The 24237-nt window shown below is 36.6% G+C and overlaps 1 protein-coding gene across 1 annotated transcript in view; it reads left to right on the top strand.

Annotated features, from left to right (window-relative positions):
- The window catches only part of LOC125710145 (titin-like), a 181178-nt gene that overhangs the window by 29310 nt on the left and 127631 nt on the right, over nucleotides 1-24237 (top strand). The window contains exons 35-47 of the mRNA XM_048979485.1: nucleotides 1153-1321; nucleotides 1422-1653; nucleotides 5615-5899; nucleotides 6017-6142; nucleotides 6253-6441; nucleotides 7869-7919; nucleotides 21111-21389; nucleotides 21579-22142; nucleotides 22439-22720; nucleotides 22815-23093; nucleotides 23188-23469; nucleotides 23553-23831; nucleotides 23932-24219. Coding sequence (XP_048835442.1) covers nucleotides 1153-1321; nucleotides 1422-1653; nucleotides 5615-5899; nucleotides 6017-6142; nucleotides 6253-6441; nucleotides 7869-7919; nucleotides 21111-21389; nucleotides 21579-22142; nucleotides 22439-22720; nucleotides 22815-23093; nucleotides 23188-23469; nucleotides 23553-23831; nucleotides 23932-24219 — 3305 coding nt within the window. The remainder of the gene's footprint in view (nucleotides 1-1152; nucleotides 1322-1421; nucleotides 1654-5614; nucleotides 5900-6016; nucleotides 6143-6252; nucleotides 6442-7868; nucleotides 7920-21110; nucleotides 21390-21578; nucleotides 22143-22438; nucleotides 22721-22814; nucleotides 23094-23187; nucleotides 23470-23552; nucleotides 23832-23931; nucleotides 24220-24237) is intronic.

Raw genomic sequence — 24237 nt, 5'->3', positions numbered from 1 at the left:
CACCCATTAATTAAACATCTAACTCTATATTTACACTCTCCTTTCAGAAAAGTGGCAGTATGACTAACTAGGCCTACTTTATGTCTCTACTGTATGAAATCAAGGAGAGAAAAATAATTTAAGTTAAGGGTGCTTCATAGCTTTGATAATCTATCGGTTCTTTGTTTTTACTTAAGAATATACGTGAAGCTAAGCATATCGCTGTTAAAAAGCAACCACAAGCAATTGCAGCACAGTAAGTGTAGATTGATAGATAATCAATATTACAAACTTCACAACTCAAGAGCGGCCGAATGTTTTTGATGCAGCAGACCCACATAAAGGGGGCAAAAAGGTATTGTGGTGAGTGGTCGACTCATTTTAATAAAGATGACAGCTCTCTTAAAATCATTCTCTTTATTAATAGCCATTGTTGGTTTAATACTACAAGTGGCACATACAAGAACACCAACAGTTTATATGAAACTCATGGTTACATGCCATCGAAACACACACCATCCACGACAAACATTACACAGATATTTACAATTAACATAAGTACAGGAATATACAAATTCATTTACACCATTTAAAGATAAGTAAGATGTGGTTCAAAGCATACCGGCTGCGGACTAACCCCACAGCATTACAATATGTCAGCCTATTGTCAACAGTGGGTTGTCCAACGTTGTATTGCTGAAACAACTTCGATAATATTTGAAGTATGTGGCTACCATTAGCCAGGCAGCAGATAATTTACACCATCTGCCCTTGTTTATAATGTTTAATAATGATGTTTAAATTCTGGTTCCTGAAAATAAGATGGGCCAAGATTCTCTTAGATGATTTTTTTTGTCTTATATCCGCGCCAGAACGTATAGGAAAATGTCAGGCGGTTCACACGGCACACCAAACAGTTTGATACTGTATACCGTTACACCCCTATTGTAGACAACGGATAGATGGATAGATGCATATTATGGTACAACATACTTCTACAAATTTACCTGCATTTTGCTGTTACAAATGCATTAGACTAATAGATTTGGCTACCTAATCGTTTGTGAAACGGAGTAATGTACAATTGGCTCGGTGCAACTAGATATTTCTGGCAGTTGTGTAACTTGTGGAAATTTTGATCCTTTTGTTTATTGTTGCAATTTGTTTTTCCAGATTCAAGGTTTCCACTGAGAAGTACTTGCATCGTCTTATGATCCAGACCGTCCGTTTATCTGATGCTGGAGAATACTGTGTTGTTGCTGGTTCTAGCACCTCCAAAGCTCATCTTACTGTAGAGGGTCGTGATGTTCGGATCACTGAACCCATGGAGAAAGAAATTACCGTAAATATGTTAAACCTTATACCTTAATTAAGCCAGTAATGAAATATTTGTAGTGTTAATTACATGTACAAATGTTCTTCATTTAATTTTATATTTTTAGGTGGTTGAGAAGCATAGGGCAACCTTAGAGTTTGAAGTCAACGAGGATGACGTTGATGGACGCTGGCTCAGAAATGGAGAGGAGATCAAGTTTTCACCGGAGGACAGGTTTCACTATGTTGCAATTAGGAAAGTTCATCGTTTGACCATTACGGAAACATATCGCAGTGATGCTGGGGAATACACATTTATTGCTGGAAGAAACAGAAGTGTGGTTACGCTTCACATCAGTAGTAAGTAGCATTCTATCAGTTTTCTTGAGTAAAGGATTTAAAAGCAAATTTTGTCATGTGTAAAATATTCATACAAAACTAATTAAGTATATAACGTATATAACTTTTAGTGATATGGTGGGCATTTAACCTAATGTTGCTGGAATATCAAGTTTTCTAAAAATAATTCAATATGGTATAATATATAAGAACACAAAAACAATATGGAAATTTGATAATTAATAGTCTTTCTACCAAGGCTTTGGTAAATTCAGTTTTTTAATTTGGTCCAGAGATTGGCATTTGGGTGTTGATTATTATGGTATAACCACAGAGGTAGATGCTAAGTCGAAATTATGAAATACGAACTATGAAATGTTATACAGTGGAAACTGCTTATAGTAATCATTTCTGTATGAGTGAAATTAATCACTATAAGGGGATGATCATTGTTTTTTTTTTTTGCTATGCCTCAGGCAGATTCCCGTCTAATTGACATTTGTGTATTTAGTACATGAATATATAGTATTAAAATGGACAGCGTTGCTATTTACTTAATCTTATTGATGATTTTATACAGTACAGCTGTTCCAAACACTTTTCAAATTACAGTACTGTACAAATGAAATCACTCAAGTGTGTATAATTCAAATATGCAATAATACAATATAGTACTCTATATAATATTCAGTTCAATTCAGTTTTATTTATACAGCACATTTTCACAATGTTACATTGTCTCAAAGCGCTTATTGTAGTTTCGCTGCTGCATCTTGGTGGCTTGTTTATGGCGATTTATTGTAAGCTTTGATGAGTCTATATTTGTAATTGAGATATAATTACTTTTCTTTTTCCCCATCATGTTTTCTATGTACGCCGCATGAGCCTCAAGTAGCTAGCCAGAAACAGACGTTACCTCAATGCAAAATACGGCAACCAAAGTAAAGTAAAAGAACAAAGAATTACTGCAGTTTAAATTTTTTCTCATATGTTGTCATGTTTAAAAAGACCCAAAAATAAAAGCAGACTACTTGATTACTATAACCAAATTATTTAAATAGTATTTGTACAGGAATGATTCTGTCCCAAGCTTTTTTTTTGTCCCTATATACAGTTGATCACTATAACTATGTTCACTATAAGCAGTCTCCACTGTAATTGCACGATATGAAATTGAAATTATGAGATATTAAGTCATAATTCTGAGATACTAAGTTGAAATTCTGAGATAACCTAGACTAATGACATTGCTTCATTTACACAGCTCACACCTCATATTTGATATTCAGTTTTATGGCTGTAATGTCTATTTAACAAAAGCAGCCATGTACAGACAGCCAAGAACACCGTTCATTCTTACAGTTTGAGTTCTGTGTACTGGACATTAAAAGTCAGTGGTTAAAAACTACCTGGCTTGCTTTTGTTAAAATTATATTACAGCTGGAAAACTGCATATGGAATACGAGGTGCATGCTGTGTATATGAAGCAGGAGTGTAGGTTACATATTAACATTGGGGGTTAGGGGTATTGGGGGGTAATTATGACTTAGTATCATTAGTCATCATTATCTCATAATGATGACTTAGTGTGCGTGGGTGTATATTAGGGATGTAACGATACACTCAACTCACGATTCAATACGATTCACGATTCTGAGCTCACGATACGATTTTCTCGCAGTTTTTTAGCAAAATGAGCTGCAGACAAATTTAATCAAAAATATTGCTATTTATTAATCTTTCTAATCTGTGCAAAACGTGTCCTCTTCTTAACAGTGCAACTGAAATTGAATAAAATACTGTTATAAAAAATCCCAAATCAAAATAAGTAAATAAAAAAAATCTTCAAATAAATAAACTAAAGCTTGCATGTGCAGCTTTTTAGCATGGTTTGCCCTTTTAGTAATCTTCGCTCAGCTCACTGTTTGTGATTACTGGAAAGCTAAAATGCTGCCACACCGATGATATAAGATCGGGCGGTGCATCCATCCATCCATTTTCTGAAACTGCTTAATCCTATCTTGGGAATCAAATTCGCTTGCCATCTCACATTCGGTCAAAACCAAAAACTGACGTCCAACGTCGACGTGAATACGCAGTGACATCTGATTTTGAACTGACTTCGTGAAATCAAATGTAATATTACACCAGTTTTTTTCGATTAAAGTACTGTGAAGTACTCCTAAAGTAGCGATTCATTTTCCACATCAGACGGTTTAAATCGTCATACATGTACATCAATTTTTAATCGAATCACAATTCATCGTTACAGACGTGGACAAATTAGTTGGTACCCTTCCACAAAAAAAAAAACACCACTATCTCTGAAATAACTTCAAAAAAGTTTGACAAAAGTTTGACAAAAGTTTAATGGTTTATTCCATATTTAACACAAATCAGACTTTGCTTTTGATTATTGATTCAGTTGAATATTTTATATAATTACAGTAAACAATGAAAATGGCACGGATAAAATAAGATGGTACCCTTAATTATATATTTTGTGGCGCCACCTTTTGCAGCAATCGCTGCCAACAAATAGTCTCTGTACTTCACAATGAGACGTCTGCATTTGCCAGCAGGTAGTTTGGCCCACTGTTCCTTAGCAAACTGCTTAAGCTGTCTCAGGTTTGAAGGGTGGCGTCTCGACACTGGTATTTTCAGATCGTTTCCATAGATATTCAATAGGATTAAGATCTGAGGTCATGGAGGGCCATTTAGAAATAGTCCAATTTTTTTTTCCTCAGTCATTCTTGAGTGCTTTTAGCTGTATGTTTTGTGTCATTATCTTGTTGGAGGACCCATGACCTGTGCATGAGCCTCAGCTTTCTGACGCTGAGCAGTATGTTTTGCTCTAGAATGCCTTGGTAGTCTTGAGACTTCATTGTGCCCTGCACATGCTAGAGGTTCCCCATGTCATATGTAGTAAAGCAGCCCCAAAACAAAAACGAGCCCCCTCCATTTTTCACAGTAGGTACAGTATGGTGTTTTTTTCTTTTAAAGCTTGATTTTTCCTTCTGTAAACATAGAGCTGATGTGTCGTCTCTTCGGTTCAAAGGACATTGGCCAGAAGCTTTGGGGGTTGTCAACATGCATTTAAATGAATTCCTCTCTGGCATTTTTATGTTTTCTGTCAATAGTGGAGCCCTTCTATGTCTTCTTCCATATAGTCCATTATTGTTCAAAATGCGACGGATATTGCAATCAGAAACTGACACCTTGGCCTTTACAATTCCTCTTCTGTCCATGTCCTGGGAGGTTGGCTACAGTCCCATAACCCATCCATCCATCCATCCATTCTCCAAACCGCTTATCCTATTGGGTCGCGGGGGGTCCGGAGCCTATAGTCCCATAACCTAAACCTTTTTAATAATATTGGCAGCTGTGGTCATAGGAACATGAAGCTGCTTGGAGATGGTCTTATAGACTTTACCTTTAACATGGTTATTTATAATCTTTCTGAGCTCCTCAGATAGCTCTCAGTATGTACCTGAATTATGTACACAAGTGTTAAGGGATTTGCTTCCAGTGAGCAGTCTGACCAGGTTTTATGTTCGTATAGGGGCTACATTTTTAAGAGCACACGGGAACATGCAATAAATTCAAATAGAAGTAATGTTCTTCTGAAAAAATGAACTGTGACTAGTTTATTCAGTTATTATTTTTCTATTATTATCCTTCTTATTTTTAGCCGTGGTATATGTGGAATAAACTACTTAGAGGTATACGGTTATACAGAAATAATCAACTTCATGTTGTTTAGCGTATTACATCAAGTTGTCGTCGATTATTTTTGTATAACTGCACATCTTGACGGTACTGTAGTTTATCCCTTAATATGATTCATTCATATTAAATATTCAATATTTAACATTATAGTAAAGTTTTGGTTGTCCTTATATGTGACTCTTTGACTATTTGTCTGTCCTTCTGGGCAGAAACAATATTCCATTAATATATGAATATTTTCTCTTTGATTCAGTTCCTGAGCCTCCACAGATTATTCAGCATATGGAGCCTCTGTCTGTTGAAGCCGGAAAGCCTGCCCGTTTCTCCGTGGTGGTGACAGGCAACCCTCAGCCACAGGTGTTTTGGTACAAGAACTCTCAGGTACTGTCTTCTGGATTCAAGTGCAAATTCTTGCAAGAAGGCAATGAATACACATTCCTCCTCATTGAGGCCTTCCCAGAGGATGCAGCTGTTTACAATTGTGAGGCCAAAAATGAGTGTGGAGAGGCGACCAGCACTGCTACTCTAAATGTTGAAGGTAGGAGTTTCCATTGCTTGGATGAATTAAAAAAAATACCTTGGATATTTGTGCCAAATAATATGATTTTGTGTTTGTATCTATGCAATTAGTAATAAAATCTAACTCTTCTTTTAGTCCCTGAAGTGATTTCCCCTGATACCGGAGCTCCACTGTCCCCCCCTGTTATCATTTCTCCAATTTACAACACCACTGCCAATGAAGGAGAGTCTGCTCACTTTCAGTGTCGTGTCACTGGAGAAGGTACTTCACTTGTTTCAGTTTACTAGCTTTTCAGAACAGGAATTATAATTATTGGCTACTGTAGCTACTGTGTGTAGTCTAGCATGTAAAGCTCTTTGATTTCTCTTTAGAATTACAGATTACCTGGTACTGCAAAGACAAGGAGATCTCACAATCTGACATCTTCAGAATGTCTCAGTTTGATGATAAGTGTCAGTTGGAGATTACTCGAGTTTTCCTTGAGGATAAGGGAGAGTACAGTTGTGTGGCGAGAAACCCAGCTGGAATGGTATCGTGCTCTGCAGTCTTGTCTGTTGATGGTGAGTTTTTAATTGCTTAAAAGCATGACAAACTCTGTACTGCTCTTGCTGCAGTTTTGATTAGCAAATGGGTTCAAAATTTGTTTTGTGATGCACTTGTCTTGCTTATGATTGCATAATAGCATGTATTGTATGATTCTTTCGAGATTCCATTCAATTTTTTTGAATTTTGAGCAAGCATATCTGAAAACACATGAAAACAAATTCTGAAAATGTATTTATGATACTGCAATGAATCAAAACGTTATTTAAACAGTGACATACTTCCTTCCAGGGCAAAACAAAACTGAGGAGAGTACAGCAAAGTCTGAGTGGCATGCATCAACTTGTGTAAAAATGGAGCCTTTTGTTCAAAAACCCACATTCATTCAGCCTATAGTAAACTGCGTAATACATCATGGGGAAGTTGCCAGATTCCATGCTTGTGTATGTGGAATACCAGCACCACATATCAGCTGGTTCCACAATCAGCAGCTAATAAAACCAACTAAAAATGTTGTCTTTCATTTTGATGAAATGACAAATATTGCCACACTAATTATAGTTGATGCCTTTCTTGAGCATGCTGGGCAATATATTTGCAAAGCAAACAATCATGCTGGAGAGACAGTTTGCAGTGCTACCCTTTATATAACCAATGAAGGTAAAGTTTGTGTTTTTTTCTAAAATAATTTGCATGTATATTAATCTTCTCTTAATTTAATCTTTTGTTTTTGGTACCTTTTATTTTGTTGCCTGTTTTTTTCTAATATTACTAATCTCCTTCCTTGTAAATTTTGTTGATTTTGTAGTTTGTTTATTTAAATCATGTGACTTTGAAGTGTTTCACTTGTACATCTTAATACTTCAGCGGTTATAGTAGGGGCTTGTGTTAATTGCTGACACTGACACTGAAAGCACAGACATGTTGAAAATAATTTCAGTCGGGGAATCCCTTCAGAGCACCCTCACAGTGCCGCAATTTTCATCTCTATAAATGTCCCATTTTGTTGTTTTTGTTTTCACTATTTCTATACTTTTTTTTAGGGATGTATTGAATATATATATATATATTTTAATCATTTACATCAGGATTTTCAATTCTCAGCTTGATAGGTCTTTACAGAGGAATAAACCTTGACTGTAAATAGACTGGGGCCTTCTGAAAAATCAGAAGAGTGTGATACGGTACCATTATTTAAATAGGATTCACCTTCTACTGAATGTCTTTGGAACCCCTGATACATTTAACTCTGCATTTTTATAACATCCCATTTTATAATTCTAACTTGAATATTATTTAAAAGAGGACTTGATTCTGTGTGTTATATTTTTGTTGCAAAGAAAGAATTTTCAAATGGAAAAGCAAGCATCAGATTATTTTTATGTTGTAAGCAAATCATGGAATTTGAATATTTAATTTAAGAACATTGCCTGATTCTTTTTAGTGACAAAAGTGAAAGAAGAGATTGAAGTCAAAATTGAAGAGGAAATCAAAGGTAGGCTTAATCCTCGTTATTTTTACTTGATTAAATGGGCAGAGCTAGTATTTATATGTGTGACAAATTACTCATTTTGTCTTTATTATTGGCATACAGCATGCATGCAATTGTAAAGTGTTGAGTGTACCTTTCTTTTTTAAAAATCTTTGGCCTTGTTCAACATGTATCTGTGTACAGAAAACAACTAATAAGAATTCCATTCAAATATCTTGAAAAAGTGCGATCTGTTGATTTGCATCTGTATATTCTATTACCTGGGGTATTACTTTGAAGAAAAAATGTCGCTGTATCTTTTAAAGTTTCCAGGCTACTGGAAATTATCTTTAAAAGATCCACAAACAGCCGCATCTTTTATTATTTTTTTTTTTTTTGCATTTAAAATTTATTTTCCCTGCAAATATTTCTTAGACTGGCTTGCAGATAGTGGTATGTGATTAATGTTGTTTGCTTTTTTAAATAACATGATAAACTATATTAGTTCGAATAAACGCCTTCTCATACATTTCTACAGTTCATTCATTTATATACATTTTATTCTTCATTGGCAAGAGATGTCTTTCAAATGTCTGAACAACTAACTCCCATTCAAAGGATTAGAAAGGGCGTTTATTCATCTTTCTGCAAGTCAGGTAAGGAATATTTTAGCATATTCTGAATCACAGGAAAATTTTGTGTTCTAAACGCATCAGTTTATTTTGGGAAGATTAATGCTCTCTAAGAAACGTACTCTTTGAAGACATGTCCACGGTTTGAAGAAGGAACAAAAACATCAAGCAATTTTCGTGTCAGAATCTTAAAAAAAGAATCAAGTCTTGCGTTTATTCGAACAAATATGGTGAGTGACACTGTTTTTTCATGGCTTTGAAACTTGTTGCATGTGTTTAATATTTTTATTAATTTTCCATTTTAAATACATGTTTTCATTTTCTTTTTTTCTGAATGAACAATATATTGAGTCATTTTTCTTTTTATTTTACAGAATTATTTTTAAATGAAGGGGTGGTTGAAAACATGAATACAAGAAGACATCCACAAGGAACCTTATCAGGCACAGATGACTCCTTATTCCACAGTCTTAATTCTCCTGATTATTGCTTGAGTCAAACATCATCTGTAAATTTACCTACTGAAAATATTAGGCCATCTTTCACTAAAAAGATTAAATTCCAGTCTGTTTTAGAAGGGGATCCCGCTATATTTAGCTGTGAATTAGTAGCTTGGCCATCCCCAACGGTTCTGTGGTTTCACAATAATAGAACAATTCAGAAAGAGTTTCGCCGTAGGGTACATAATGAAAGCAATATGCATGTTCATACTTCCAGTTTAGTTATTGACAGCATTAAAGAAAAAGATTCTGGCAGTTATAGAGTAATGGCTATTAACACAGAGGGATCTGCAGAGTCAACAGCCTCACTTCTTGTATCATTAAGGGAAGAGCAAGATGCCAATTTTTTAAGTTTCTTGAGACGGTCAGCAAGTACTAATGAAAGCACTGAATCATTGGTTGAGCAAAGGAGAGAGATGAAGTTCAGGGTTGACCTTAGGTGTGTTGGCTCTCCTTTTGATAAAAAGTCAAAGAATTTCAGAGGGCGAACTCAATCTAGGAATACATTAATGCGTACTGTGTATTTCAGAACATCATCTTCCTCTAGAACTCTAGACAAAGCAACACTTGAAACTGCATCTGAGCGAGCACGTTCTCCTGCTCCTATGTTTGAAAAATATGACAGATTTAATGACCGATTCAGTGACATATACTGTGACAGATTTACTGGTCGTGACAGATTCAGTGATAGATTCAGTGATAGGTTCAGCGACAGATTCAGTGACCGGTTTAGTGACACAGAAAGTCTCCATGGAGAGGTAAAAGCCAAGCTTAGTATACTGCAAAAAGCTGTGAAAAGAAAAAAGCGTCTCTCCATCTCCACAATGTCATCATCAGAATTTGACTTAGAATCTGTTGCAAGTGAGTCCAGCTATGCAGAATATGTTGAACGCTTAAAAGTTAAGGGAGGCTTATTGTCTGAAACTCAACAAATTATCAGACCGGGTGATTATGGTGAACATAGCCTTACAAGGACTTCAGCTGAAATCAAACAGAGTGGAGAGATGGAAACACCACGGGTGAGACATACATTTGAACCACAGTCCAGATCTCGAGTCATACAAATGATGAAGGGAGAACTTTTAACTGAGGATATCAAAGTGAAGGATGATGGACAAACATCTGACCTGCAAGAAGTACACCAAGGAGCTGTCAAAAGCAATGAACAAGAAATGAAGGTGGAACATGAATTCCTAGCAGATGATGATCAGGTAGTTTCTCATGAAAATGTGCATATTAAAACTGAAGAACATTTTCATCTGGAGCGTGATAACGAATTAGCTTTGTCTGAGTTTAAGAAACCCAAACTGCCTATTACAACTGTAATGGGTAATGCTGGGGAATTAGAAAGACAGAATGAGGAAATTGTAGTTAAGGAAATCCAAGGATCTAAGTCAATAAAAGAAGGGTTTATGGATGAAGAAGAGAATATCAAAAGTAGGGGACCGTTAGAGTATAAAGCCATTTCAGAGGAAAACATTTATGAGAGAAACTTTAAAAGTGAAATGTCAGGAAGAGGAGATAAATATTTAACTTTACATAAACGGAAATGGCAGCAGGGCATGCAGTTTGAACAAGAAGCTGTAGGTTTGGAGCCTGAATGGACAGAAGAGAAAGATTCACTATATTTGAAATCTGATGGGCACATTTCAAAGAAGGCAACAGATAAAGAATCAGGTGCAGAAATCTGTGAGCCCTCAATTAGAAGATCCTCAAGGTCCAAGACAACAAAAGTTGTGAAAGATATGCCATCAAGACAGGGTGTTTATGAACATCATTTGTCACGAGAGAACCTTTGTGAAAGGGAAATTGAAAGCACACACTTCGTTAGTGAAGAAGAAGCTCTTACTCAACGAATTATGAAATGGCAACAAGATGTTATGATTGAACAGGAAGAAGCTGTTGAACTTGACTCTGATTGGGTTGCTGCAGAATATACACCTCAGCTGACTGAAAATAAAGAGTCCAAAAACAGCATGAAACCTATAAAGCCACATCAAGAATTATTTGAACCAGTTGAAAAAGTAAAAGAAAAGGTAATTTTTGAGCATTTTCCTGAGGACCATGAAGTAGAATTTTCTCAACAGATGACTGGTAATGAAACCATGTTGTGTGAAAATGCAAAAACAGAGAATGTGTTTTTTGTAAGTGAAGATGAGGCTCAATCTCAACGAATGATGAAGTGGCAACAAGACCTTCTGGCAGAACAGGAAGAAGCTGCTGAAATTGAATCTGATTGGATTGTAACAGAACAGTTCCAGTGTAAAACTAAGAAAACAGAGGATTTTGCTGATGAGGAAAAATGGCAAAAATCACCTTTTGTTTGTTCAGAAGTAAAAGAAAGCATCCTATCAAGAGATGCCAAATATGCCTTTTCAGTATCTCAAGAAAGTATTAATAAAAGTAAGAATGAATGTTTATTGCAAGGAGATCAAACTATCACAGACCACACTGGAGAGTGGAATCATAGTAAATTAATTTATAAAGGCGCTTCTCCATTGGAGTGTGATTTAACTGATGATAAGGGCATTACAAGTATAAAGGGAGGAGATGCTGAAATGTCTCATGAACAAGTTAATCTGTCATCTAAAAAGTATGCCCCAGTGTTTGTAAAGCAATTGATTACTTTGGAAGTGAAGAAAGGTGAAATGAGTGAATTTGTATGTCACTTCAAGGGACACCCACAGCTTAATGTAACTTGGTACAAAGATAATTGTCCTCTTCTACGAGATTCAGATTATGATATACACACCAAAGCAACTGAGTCAAAGCTAACGATTTACTATCCTACTATATACCATCAGGGCATTTTTTCATGTGTTGTAGCTAATAAGTATGGAAAAGCAATAAGCTCGGCTGCGCTCATAATAATTGATAGTGAGCAGTCCAAAAAAGATCCAAAATATTCAAAGGAAATTAAAGTAACATCCGAGATGGATAAAGATAGTCTTGAAAGAATGATTGAAGAGGAACTTGAAACATACACAGAATCAAAGTTGGAGAAGTCCATGTTGCAGGTTCCACAAACTGTTTTTCATAGATCAGGCACCTTAGACTCATCTCTTCATTCTTCCCCTGTAGAGATTAGGATTACTGCACCAACACCACTACCAGAATTTAATGAGGATGTCAGGGAATCATTTGTACCCATTGAAAAATGCCCAGGTAACTCAACCAGTGATAGGGTTTTACAAAGCACAAAACACAAATTTACATTTTCTTTTGATGTTTCTGCAGAAGCCCCTCAGGTAATCAGAGAACTAGAGAATATTAGCTGCCCAGAGGGTCAGACGGCCATGCTAGAGTGCATTCTAACGGGAGATCCATGCCCTACAATAACATGGTTTCATGATGATGTATGTTTAAACACTGCTCTCACAAAATACAGATTTGAATCTCAAGACAAATTATACAGACTATACATTAATGACTTCTCATACTTAGATGTAGGGACATATAAATTGGTTGCCAAGAATAAGTTGGGACAGATTGAAAGCATATCTGATGTGTCATTTGACACTTCTGTGGAAAGTACCATTTCACCAATCAACTCACCAGAACTGAGTTCTCAGTGTAATATTTATGACTTATCTCCTGAAGTACATGAAACAACAAAAGGAACCACAAAACTAACTGAAGATAAACAATTAAGAGATTGGCCCCCTGAATCACCTGAAAGTAATTTAATCTCAATTAAGGATATGACTCCATTGCAGAAAACAAATGAGACGCATAAGGGTTATACTGATGAAGAGGCAGCAGTTCAAGCACAAACAGCAAAGGTTCTTTCCAGAACTATTCCTGCCATAACTGGTTGTGGATTGCAGTTTTCAGGTGCAACTGTTAGAGTCTCAGAAATAAAGCAGGCATTTGAGTCATCTGCTTTGCCAGAATTAGGTGTTTCATCTCCAAGAAGTGAATTGTTTGATTCATATTTCCCCAAGGAGAATATTCCCAACGTCATAATTAATCCTGAACAGGCTGACTTAGGATTGTTGCAAAATGTGAAAAAACCTTATGAAAACATTGTGCAACAAGAAAAGGACACAAGCGATATTGTGGAGACTCCTACTGATGGCTTTCATTTTGTTTCGCTGTCATGTGTGAAAGAGGTTCAGCACTCACCCAAGCTTGTTAGACCCGAGGCATTAGTACCTATCTCACTTAAAAATACACAAGAAAGGGAGGATAATGTAATTATGAAATGTGCAGCAGAAGAAAAAATTGGGAAAGGTATTGAGGGAGCATTTGTAAAATTTACTAGTTTTGATCATCCTGAGACAGCTCTAGGCAAGATCTCTGAGCAGTCTTCAGAACTGATTGTCAAGTCAGCATCACCTGAAGTTATAGTAAAACCAAAGCAAAGCTTATCATTTGCAAGCCAAGTGGCACAAGGATATGAGCAAGAATCTGATCCTACAGGTGAATACCCTGTTTCCTTTATTGGTAATGATAAACTGAAAGATATAAAACCTGAACCCACAGACAGATCTGTGCTAGATATTGAAGGACAGGAAGGACAAAAACATGCAGACTTTGAGATAAAGAGTAAAGTTTTGATATCAGGGGTATCAAGTCCAGCTTCTGAAATAGCTGATAGAAATCAAACGTTTTTGTTAACCGATTATCTTGTATCAGAAGGTCCGCAACAGAAACCAGTTTCTAAAGCAGTAGCAGTGGCAAGAAAGAGATTAGACCCTTCTGGTGCTAGTATCCACTCGCTTGAAGTAGAAGAGGTTACCTTCAGTGCTGTATATGACTATTATAATCCACCATCTGAAAGCGGGAGACCATTGTCTCCAGAATCTGAAATGTCTTTTGAAATAGGCAGTACGTTCAGTGATGAAATGGCAGATATTGAACAATACTATACTCCAGTGTCCTCAACAGAGAATGCTCAATTTCCAAAATCGCCTGAATCTTTCCAGACTCCATCTGATACTTCATGGGGTTTTATTACTCCTCAGGAATATCCAGTTTCTCCAGTTGACCTTAAAAATACTGACTCTGGTGAAAAGAATCTTTCACCAGCTAAATTTCTAAGATCCCCTGAGGATGAAGGCATTGAAACAACTCCTCTTACCTTTAGTTTGGATGAAGGTAGTATTATTCCTGAGGGACAAAGTTCACTTGGTCTGGGAACTCTTCAGGAAAAAGTCCAGGGAATTCCTCCAGCATTCCTGAAACCACTTACTAAAAAAAGGGTTTTTGAAGGCGAGGTGTTAATATTTCTTGCTGAGGTTTTTGGGTTGCCTTCTCCAAATGTGAAGTGGTTTCGAAATAAAACCCAACTAGTTGCAGATGAAAGGATTAAAATAAAGAGAGATGGTGACAATATAACTTTAGAAGTTAAAAATGTAACTAAAGCTGATCAAGGAGAGTACATCTGTGAGGCTATTAATTATGTGGGTGAAGCAAAAAGTGTTGCTCTTGTAATGGTTGTATCTCAAGAAGCCAAGTTCATGCCAGCTCCTCCTACTGTTACTCATCAACATGTCATGCAATTTGATGTTGAGGATAATGACTCATCAAGGTCCCCTTCTCCTCAGGAGATCTTACTAGAGGTTGAGCTGGATGAGAATGAAGTAAAAGAATTTGAAAAACAGGTTAAAATTGTAACTATCCCTGAATACACAGCTGATAATAAAGGTATGATTATCTCCTTAGATGTACTACCAAGTATGTATGAGGAGAACACTGTAGATTTTATTTCACAGGAAAATGATGATTTAAAAATAGCTTTTGAAGTTACAGAAATGCCTCCTCGCTTTATAAATCCTATTTGTGATGTGGAGACCCCTGAAAATTGCAATATAATGTTTGAGTGTTCTTTGATGGGAATTCCTTCACCAACAGTGTCATGGTTTAAAGGAGACTGGAAAATCCCTCTTGATAGCAAGAAATATGTTTCTTTTTCTGAAGGCGACAACCATTTTCTCAAGATACTGAAAGTAAACAATCGTGATAGTGGGATATATGCTTGCAGAGCTATAAATGTTGTAGGTGAAACAATTTGTAGAGCCACACTGCTTGTGTTAAGTCCACAAATGTTTACAGGAAAGGCAAGAGGAAGAGAATTGACTGCAGTGTCCCTTGGAAGTGCTAAATTGCAGCCACAAAAATTTGATTTAGTTGTTGGAAATGCATTAGTGGAAGGTGAGCAAGCCTCAGAAATAGAGCTTGAATTTGAGTTTGATCAAGATCCTGATGAATCACAGAAAGCTGTCAGACTTATTGCAATGGCTAACAATGGGATAAGCGAGCAAGGAGAGAAATATGTCAGCATTAACTTAGATGTTTTTGCAGAGCCAGGTAAAGATGATCAGGTAGAATTCAAGGCTAAAACATCAGACTCTTGCAGTTTTCAGTTTCAAATTACTGAAAGTCCCCCAAAGTGTCTAATTCCTTTGGAAAATGTGACTGCAGCTTTGGGAACTCCAGTGTTGCTTCAGTGTTTAGTTAATGGAAAACCACAACCCACAGCAGAGTGGTATAAAGATGGTACACCAATTAAAACAAGCAGGTACATAATACAAGAGAAAGCACCAGGGCACTTTAATTTGATTATAACAAATGTTAACCAAAGTGATGCTGGTGAATTTAAATGCGTTATTCGTAATAAAGCAGGATTTACTGAAACAACTTCTGTATTGAAAATATTTTGATCTTTATAAAATATAAATTTGTTGTATGGAGAATTAAGATTGTGGTACAGAGATTGTGCACACGATTTGGTATATCAACTGCACAAGAAGAAATAGCAGTAGCAGTGAGCCCCTTTCTTCAGTTACTGTAATAGAAAAAGATACGTTGTAACTTCTTTTAACATTTTTCTGTGAACTGAGTAAATTTAGCATACATTAGATATATTAGGGATTCTTTATTTCATGATAAATACTATAGTGACGGAAGAGCAGACTTGTAGATAATGGTGTGAAACTATGGAACTGGACATTTTTAAAAGGGTTTTCATAGACAATGTTTATCCGTATGATTTCTGAAAGTATTAAATATGGCTGGTTGTCTAATATGAGCGTTTATAATTTATGCTTTGTTCTTTGATGAAAATTATTTTGGTATTAAGTATGGCAATATATAATTTCAGACCCCATTGAATACTCATTGTATTCTGCAGTTCTACTTGTAATGGCTATTATGGAGGGAAATTTAACCAAAATTGTATAACAAACTTAAAATTTACTTCAACACTTACCCATTCTGTTTATTTGGAACTACCAGACATTTACCTGCTTTAATTTAACGTCAAAACTTGCTATATAGTTGTAGAATTTTATAAATAAACTTAAAAATTACTCTAATTGAGAATAATGTAAATATCTGATTGTGAATTTGAAATACCGTTTAATTATTACATAAGTAAAATATCTTTGCTTCAGAACGTATTGAGATATGCAAAGAGTGTTTGGTTTTCCTAAGTAATAGAGGCTAGATAGCACATGTATTTTGAAACGTAGAATATTTAAATTAAACCTAGGAAAATACATTGTTTGTACATAAGATTTACAGTGAACATTTTTTGAGTCTGTGATGTTAATATGGATCCCTGAATCAATAAAGGAATGGAAAAATGTCCCTGTCTCTTTCATATTTGATGTATGTTAGATAAATATACCAGTTGCAGTATGGGGCAGGCAGGGTGGTCTGCTTTCCATAGATAGAATAATGAAGACTCCTGCAACAATGACGTAATCCAGAGCAAGGAATTTAGGGGATGTGTCAGTTGTGCATAAGTATCTTGTCATCTTCTTAAAATTTTATGGAGAATATTCCTCATAAAGTCATCCATCCAGTATTATCTTTTTAATGCATGGGTATTTTGAGTAAAATTTTATCTTTATTATTTTTACACAGAATTTTCTAGCTTGACTGTGACTACTGAAGAAGACGGGCAAGAAACCTACAGCACTTCCCATCAGTTAGACAAAACAAAAACACTTGAACTCAAGCCAGAGTCCAAACGATATTCTTACACGTTAGAAAAGAAAAACGAAAGGCCATTTTTTGTGACCCAAATGTCACCTGCAAATGTTAATGTTGGTGAGATGGTCAAGTTCACAGTACAAGTTTCAGGCTTTCCAAAGCCAAAAGTTGAATGGTTTCACAATGGGCTAATGATCACGTCTTCATCGGTTTACAAGCTTTTTGAAGAGAAAGATGAGTATACTTTAATAATCACCCAAGTAAAGGCAGAATATGCAGGCCAGTACTCTTGTACCGCCACCAACAAATTTGGTCAGTCAACATGTACAACGTTTTTGTATGTGAAAGATAAAGAAAAGACTGAAGTTGGACATCGTGTAGAGAAATCTTTTAAAGTAATGGGACGTCCACCTTGGTTCAACATGGCAATAGAGAATGTAAAATGCACTGAGGGAGGCCAAACATATTTTTATTATAAAGTAACTGGCAACCCACGTCCAGAGGTGACATGGTTTAAGGGTAGTTATCAAATTCTTGCCAGTGACCATTGCATAATGCTGAACAACCCAGACGGTTCTGGCTTCTTGAACTTAAAGGATCTACAGGTGGAAGATAGTGGCTTGTATACATGCCAGGCATCAAATCCCTCTGGGTATACCTCTTGCAGTGCAGAACTTGTTGTTACCAAGATTATAACCCACGATGAGGAACACATGCTTTTTCAGAAGAGAGACAAGGTCACCCCCAAAGTTGAAGTGCTGCAATCTCACAAAGAAGAAAAGAGATTAATTGTGGCTTCTAAACCTGTTCCATCTATAATGGCTCCTGTGAGGCAGCTTCATATGGCCTCTGTCACCTCTGAAGTGCAGGAGAATCAAGGTTTCACAGAACAGCAGTCAGATCGCATTCAAAGTCCTGAGGTCATAGAATTAAAAATGGCTCAAGAACAACATTCAAAAATAATGTCAGCAGTTACTGATGAAATTACCACCTTAAGTAGTGTAAGGGCAGAGCTGTTAGGTGACAGAAGAGGAGAACAGATACAGGCAGCTCCTGAGCCAAAACAAGTTGTTAGCAGTCATCAAGTGGAAACCAGGTTACCCATTGTGGATGAAAAATCTGAAATCATTTCAAAGCCAGGGTTTGAACAAAGCTACCGAGTCAAAGAAGGTGTAAAAATATTATATTCTGCTTTAGCCACAGAGAAGCAGGAATTGTCTGAAGCACACTCTACAGAATGGTCCACTTTTGAAACTTCCATTCCGTCTTCGGTTGTAAAAGAAATGTTCAAGCCAGTTCTAGCATCTGTCTCTGAAACTAAGCATTTGTTATCAAAAGAGGACAAATTTGACATGCATAGATTGACAGAAACAAAAGCAGTGCCTTGTAAAGATGCCATTCTTAAGTCAAGTTTGGTATCTGAAGAGAAGCAGATTATCCAGGCCGAGCAAATGAAACAATTACCAGATTTAGAAAAAACACTTACTGTGCAGTCTCAAAAAGAAGAAAGAGAAATCATGCATTTACAAGTTATAAGAGACCAGAGTACATTACCCTCTGATGGCAGAATTATTTGCGAGAAACCAATAGCTGAACAAACAGATATTACAAAACAGCCTATCCTGTTGCATACAGTTACTACTAATGAACAGAATTCAGTTACTTGTGATCTGTCATCACAGTTTTCTTCAAAGGAAATTCAATATTCCATTCAGCCTACAAAAGAATCACTTACTCCTTTTCATCTTCAGTCTGTTCACCCAGAGTGTGCTTTTGCTAAAGAGGAAATACTTACAGTTGAAAAGCCTGAGGAACAAATTGCATTACAGAGACAGGAGAGAGTCCGTAGACAAGCAGTAAGCATTGAAGAGAAAAGGAAGCTAACAGCAGACTATTCTACAAACATAGATGGGTCAGTAACTGGGGTTTGCTCTGTACTTAAAATGGAACCAAAGCCTCAAAATATTCTCCAGGTGATTTCAAAGCCAGTGGAACTGCCTAAGGAGACCCCATTCACCACAGTTGTGAAACAGCAGCGTGCATTAGTTCAAAAAGAGGATCAGTGGGCCTTAATGCACCTAATGACCATAGAAGACAGTCAATCTTTAGAGGAGGGACACACAAATACTTTGAATGTAGTAGAGAAATTTAGCTGTGAAGCAAACGTTGAGCCTTGCATTCCTTTTGAACCAGTTAACATAGAGGAGAAAGCAATCTCAACTGAACGTAGCGTTGCTTTAGAAGCGGCCGAACAAGATTTTGCTGTCAAAATTCAGGAAGGACAGTCAGTTAGAAAATCTGTAATAATGGCAGAAACACAAGAAATAATTGGAGAAGTATCTCAGGAAATAAATAAATCAGAGACAAACAGAGCTTGTAGTACAAAACAGTCTAAGGAAGTGCTTACCGTACATGAGACCCAGGAAAGTACAGCATTACCAAAAGAGCTTACCTTTATTATTCCTACTTCAAAATCATTCAACTTGAACATAAAGCATCAGCTAAAACATGCATTGCAGTCTGCAGTAGCATGTGAAAAGCCATTGCTGTTAGCTGAAGTTGTGAATAGTTTGGAAGTTGTAGAGGTAAAGGAAGTTAAAATGCTCAACGCACCCAAATATGCAATGTTCACATACCTTATCACAACAAGCAGCACACCTTTGGAAATTACTGTTGCATTTGATGGTGATTATCCCCAGGCTGCTGATCTAAGAAATGAGCTTCAATCAACTTTATACTCTATGATCTATCATGATAAATCAACCCTGACCTCTGAAGAACCTGGAATAAAGGAGATAGATAAGCCACTAAGACTGAGGGTCAGCAGCACATCTTCCAAAGAAATGCTGTCTTCTTTGATAGATACTGTTGGATTTTCTGAAATGGTTGACAAATTTTCAGCAGCTAAACTCCAATCTGCTGCACTGAAGGTTGAATCTCATGCTTCTTTTCAAACTGTCAAAGCTGAAGATCTTACTGTGCTTCATAAATCACATGACATCACATCAAAGAGCGAGATGAGAGCTGAATCAAAAGTTGAATGTAAGAAATCTATAGAGATCACAAGGCAGAAAACTGAAGCTTTAACTACAAGAGGCCACCACAAAGATGTTGGGACAGCACGTCATTCCATTGATGTTTCATTGCCAAAAATACCAGTAGATCAATCGAATGTTGTACAAGAATATAGTGCAGAGTTTTTCAAAGACACTGTTGTAGCTGAAGTCCCAGAAAGAATTACAAAAGACGTTCCAGTTATAGAAACATTTCTAGAGGACATTGAAGTAGAGGAGCATAGTATGGTCAGTTTCACTGTGATTGTAACATCTGTTACAAATGTTAACTGGTATTTCAATGGACAGTTGGTTAAACCTGGCAAAGAGTTCAAGTGTTATAAGGACAATGACAATTACACACTAGTAATTGACAAGGTTATCAAGGAGAAGCACCAAGGAGAATATGTCTGTGAAGCTGTGAACAAGGCTGGCAAGAGCTCGACATCATCAAAACTCACAGTATTCTTAAGAGGTTGGATATCAGGGATATAAGCCTGACAATTTTTTTTTATAAAACTAATTATTTCCGGCATTAAATATTAAATACCATTTTATTACTAACTTACATTTCTTGACTCTCCATTTAAAAAATCCAAACTTTGGTTCATTTTTCAAATACTCTTTTTTTATGCTGAAATGGTTTTTCACATGTATAGTAAGTGTGTACAGTGTTGACCTTTCCTCAGTTTTAATCACTAATGATCAATAAGATTTACTCCAGTATCATCCCCATATCTGTGAAAAATAAACATCAGAAATTAATTTTCCACCATTCACTTTATTTTTTTTTCTTGAAAAATCACCGCTTTAAATGCTTCATCTTCCATCTCTTGCATTGTTTTGCATGTTTTTTGGACATCACTTTACCCCATGGATTTCACTGAAAAACTCTGACTGCCTTGATGCTCTCTTCCTTTTAACCTTTCCACCATTTCTTTTCAGTCACTCCCTGGATTACTAGTGTTTGCCATCCTATCATCACTGATCCAGCTGATCACCTCTCCATTAAATGCAATTTAACAGAATCATTGACAATTGTGCTAATTTTGTTTCTTTTTTCTTTTTTCCCTAATCACCACAAATCAGTACCACCTGTTTTTAGGCACAAAATCCAACCTCTGGAGATCAGCGTCGGCAGTCGTGCCAGATTTGAATGTGAGATTGAAGAGGCACCCAATGTAAAATTCAAGTGGTACAAGTCTGGCAGTGAGATGAGAGAGAGTGACAAGTGCAGGATCATCAGCCATCACCTGTCCTCCTCCATGGAGCTTTTGAGTCCAACTAAAGCCGACAGTGGTGAATACACCTGCAAAGCTACAAACAAATATGGCAGTGATAGCTGTTCAGCTTCTCTGAGTGTAGCTGGTAAGTGGAATGAATGGTGTTTTATTTGTTTCCGTGATTGTTATTGAATATGTGTGGTTATTATTATTTACAGGAATATGAATTTGTCTGGCAACCTTTAACAGTGTAGTCATGTAATCTTAACATGTTATGCCCTTGTATTGTATGTAGCCGGTATATTTAACATATATTTTTTTGTAATTTTTGTAGAAGTTTTCCCACCAGTCTTTATTACTAAGCCAGATCCAGTGACTTCATATGTGGGAAAACAAGCAAGAATTCAGTGTGTAGTTACTGGTTCATCTCCAATGAATATTGTTTGGCAAAAAGACAATGTTGCTATCTCTTCGGGAGGAAACTACCAAATTTCTGCTGAGAAGAACCGACACACTCTTGAAATAGTGAAACTTGCTCTCTCTGATCAAGGGACTTACCAATGTAAAGCCTCAAATGTTGTTGGAACTGACATGTGTTGCACAGAACTAAGGGTAATTGACAAGCCTCATTTTGTAAAGACCTTTACATCAACATCAGTAGCTCTGGGGAAGCCATTGCGACTTGAATGTCAGGTAGATGAAGATACTGGAGTGGTCATCACCTGGACTAGGGATGGCAAGAAGCTGCATCACTCCATGGATCTTAAAATTACTTTTGAGGACAAAGTCGCCACTCTTGAAATTTCTAATACGAAGCTTAAAGACAGTGGGAAATACAGCTGTACAGCTGCAAATGATGCGGGCAGTGATAGCTGCTCTTCCACAGTAAGCGTTCAAGGTAAGGCTGAAAGTTAATTTTCTGTGTTTGTGCAGTATTTGTGAAGCAGCAGATCTGCACAACCGGAGAATAACTCTTAAATCTTTGGTGTGTGAAACGTTAGGTATAGTGGTATAGTAATAGAAAATAAATAAATACGGATACTTCTTATGCTGCCTTTTACCATCTTTTATATATATTGATCTGACTGTTTGTCTCTTTTATCACTATTTTTATTTTTGGACACTGGGTCATGATTTCTCAACTGAAAATGACTGCGTATGGCATTATGACCATTTTCTAATACTTCTTGTTAGAATCCCCAACCTTTCTTAAGAGACTGGAACCCAAAATCCTCTGGAAACATGGCATAACGGGGCGAATGCAATGCACTGTTAAAGGCTCGCCAGAGCTACATGTAACATGGTTCATGAATGACAAAGAAATCAGCCCCGGAGAGAAACACAAGATGAGCTTCAAGGATGGCCAAGCAGTCCTAGAGATCTTAGATCTTATTGTGACAGATAGTGGAAATTATACATGTGAAGTGTTAAATGATGCTGGCTGTGAAAGCTGCAGCGCTGTTTTAACTGTAAAAGGTGTGTAGCAATGCTACTCTTAATTCTCATTTTGATTTAAAAGAATCTTTAAATCAAATGTGGATGCAATTGAGTTGTCTTTTTTGTTTCTCAGAACCTCCTTCCTTCAAAAAAGAATTGCAGATGGTAGAAGTAGTTAAGGGATCTACAGCTATATTTGAATGTGAAGTAACTGGCACAGCTCCATTTGAGGTGACCTGGTGCAAAAATAAGAAACCAATTTCTTCTGACAAAAAGCATAACATAATCTCTAATGATTCTAAAGTGATTTTGGAGATTTATTCATTTGAAAGTGCAGATATTGGGGATTATCAGTGCTTTGTATCAAATGATGTTGGTAAAATTTCCTGCAAATCAAGTGGTAAATTAAAAGGTTAGTAAGATTCAGCTATCAAAGATTTTCATGTATGAATATGTGTTTGCATTCTCTATATGCATATTAAGAATTGCTGTTCTTTTATGTCTAGAACCCCCATCATTCTCCAAGAAGATAGAAAATACTTCTGCTATTTTGGGAAATTCTGTTAGACTTCAGGGAACTCTTAAAGGTTCATCTCCAATCACAGTCAAATGGATGAGAGATTCTGAAATTTTAACTGATGATGATCCTAATGTCGTAATTACATTTGAGAATAATGTTGCAGTTCTGGCTATCAAGACTGTAAACATCAACCATAGTGGCAAATACATTTGCCAAGCAGAAAACGATGCTGGCAAACAGCAGTGTGAAGCTACTGTGTCTGTTCAAGGTTTGTTGATATTTTAAAACTTGCAGCGCATTTTATCCACAGTCTTATTATGTCAGGTCTAAAGCTACTTAATTCCATTTTAGAACCAGCAAGAATTGTGGAAAAAACAGAATCCATTAGTGTGACTGCAGGAGAACCAGTAAGTTTAGAGTGTACTCTGTCTGGAAGCCCAGAACTCAAAGTGAAGTGGTTCCGAGACGGAAAGGAGGTGACAGCCAGTCGGAAGTATAAGATGACTTTTAAGGATAACGTGGCCATTTTGAAAATTCTTACGGCAGAAAAAGGAGACAGTTGTGAATACACCTTGGAAGTGGCAAATCGTGTTGGAAAAGACCAGTGCACATGTTCTGTCACTGTCCTGGGTTGGTTCTGGATTTCCTTTGCTTGTTAATATTTCCTTGAATTATTTGGTCATAGATTTGTGGTGATGAGAAGGTACTTAATTTTCTTCTTGTTGAACAGATCGAATTATTCCACCTTCCTTCATAAAAAATCTTAAAAAAACTGATGGGAATGTTGGCACCAATGTCCACATGGAATGCAAGGTTTCTGGATCGCAACCCATCACTATTTCATGGTACAAAGATGAGATTGAAATCAAAGCCAGTGCAAAGTATGAAATGAGTGTCAAGGAAAACACTGCTACTTTGGAAATCTTTGAATTACAACAGACTGACGCTGGATTATATACTTGTCGTGCAACAAATACAGCTGGAAGCAAAGAAAACAGTGGAGCTTTATTTGTTAAAGGTTTGAAAAACCCTCATG

Source organism: Brienomyrus brachyistius, chromosome 16 (assembly GCF_023856365.1).
Source record: "Brienomyrus brachyistius isolate T26 chromosome 16, BBRACH_0.4, whole genome shotgun sequence".
NCBI lineage: Eukaryota > Metazoa > Chordata > Actinopteri > Osteoglossiformes > Mormyridae > Brienomyrus > Brienomyrus brachyistius.
This window is presented reverse-complemented; position numbering and strand designations above follow the sequence as displayed.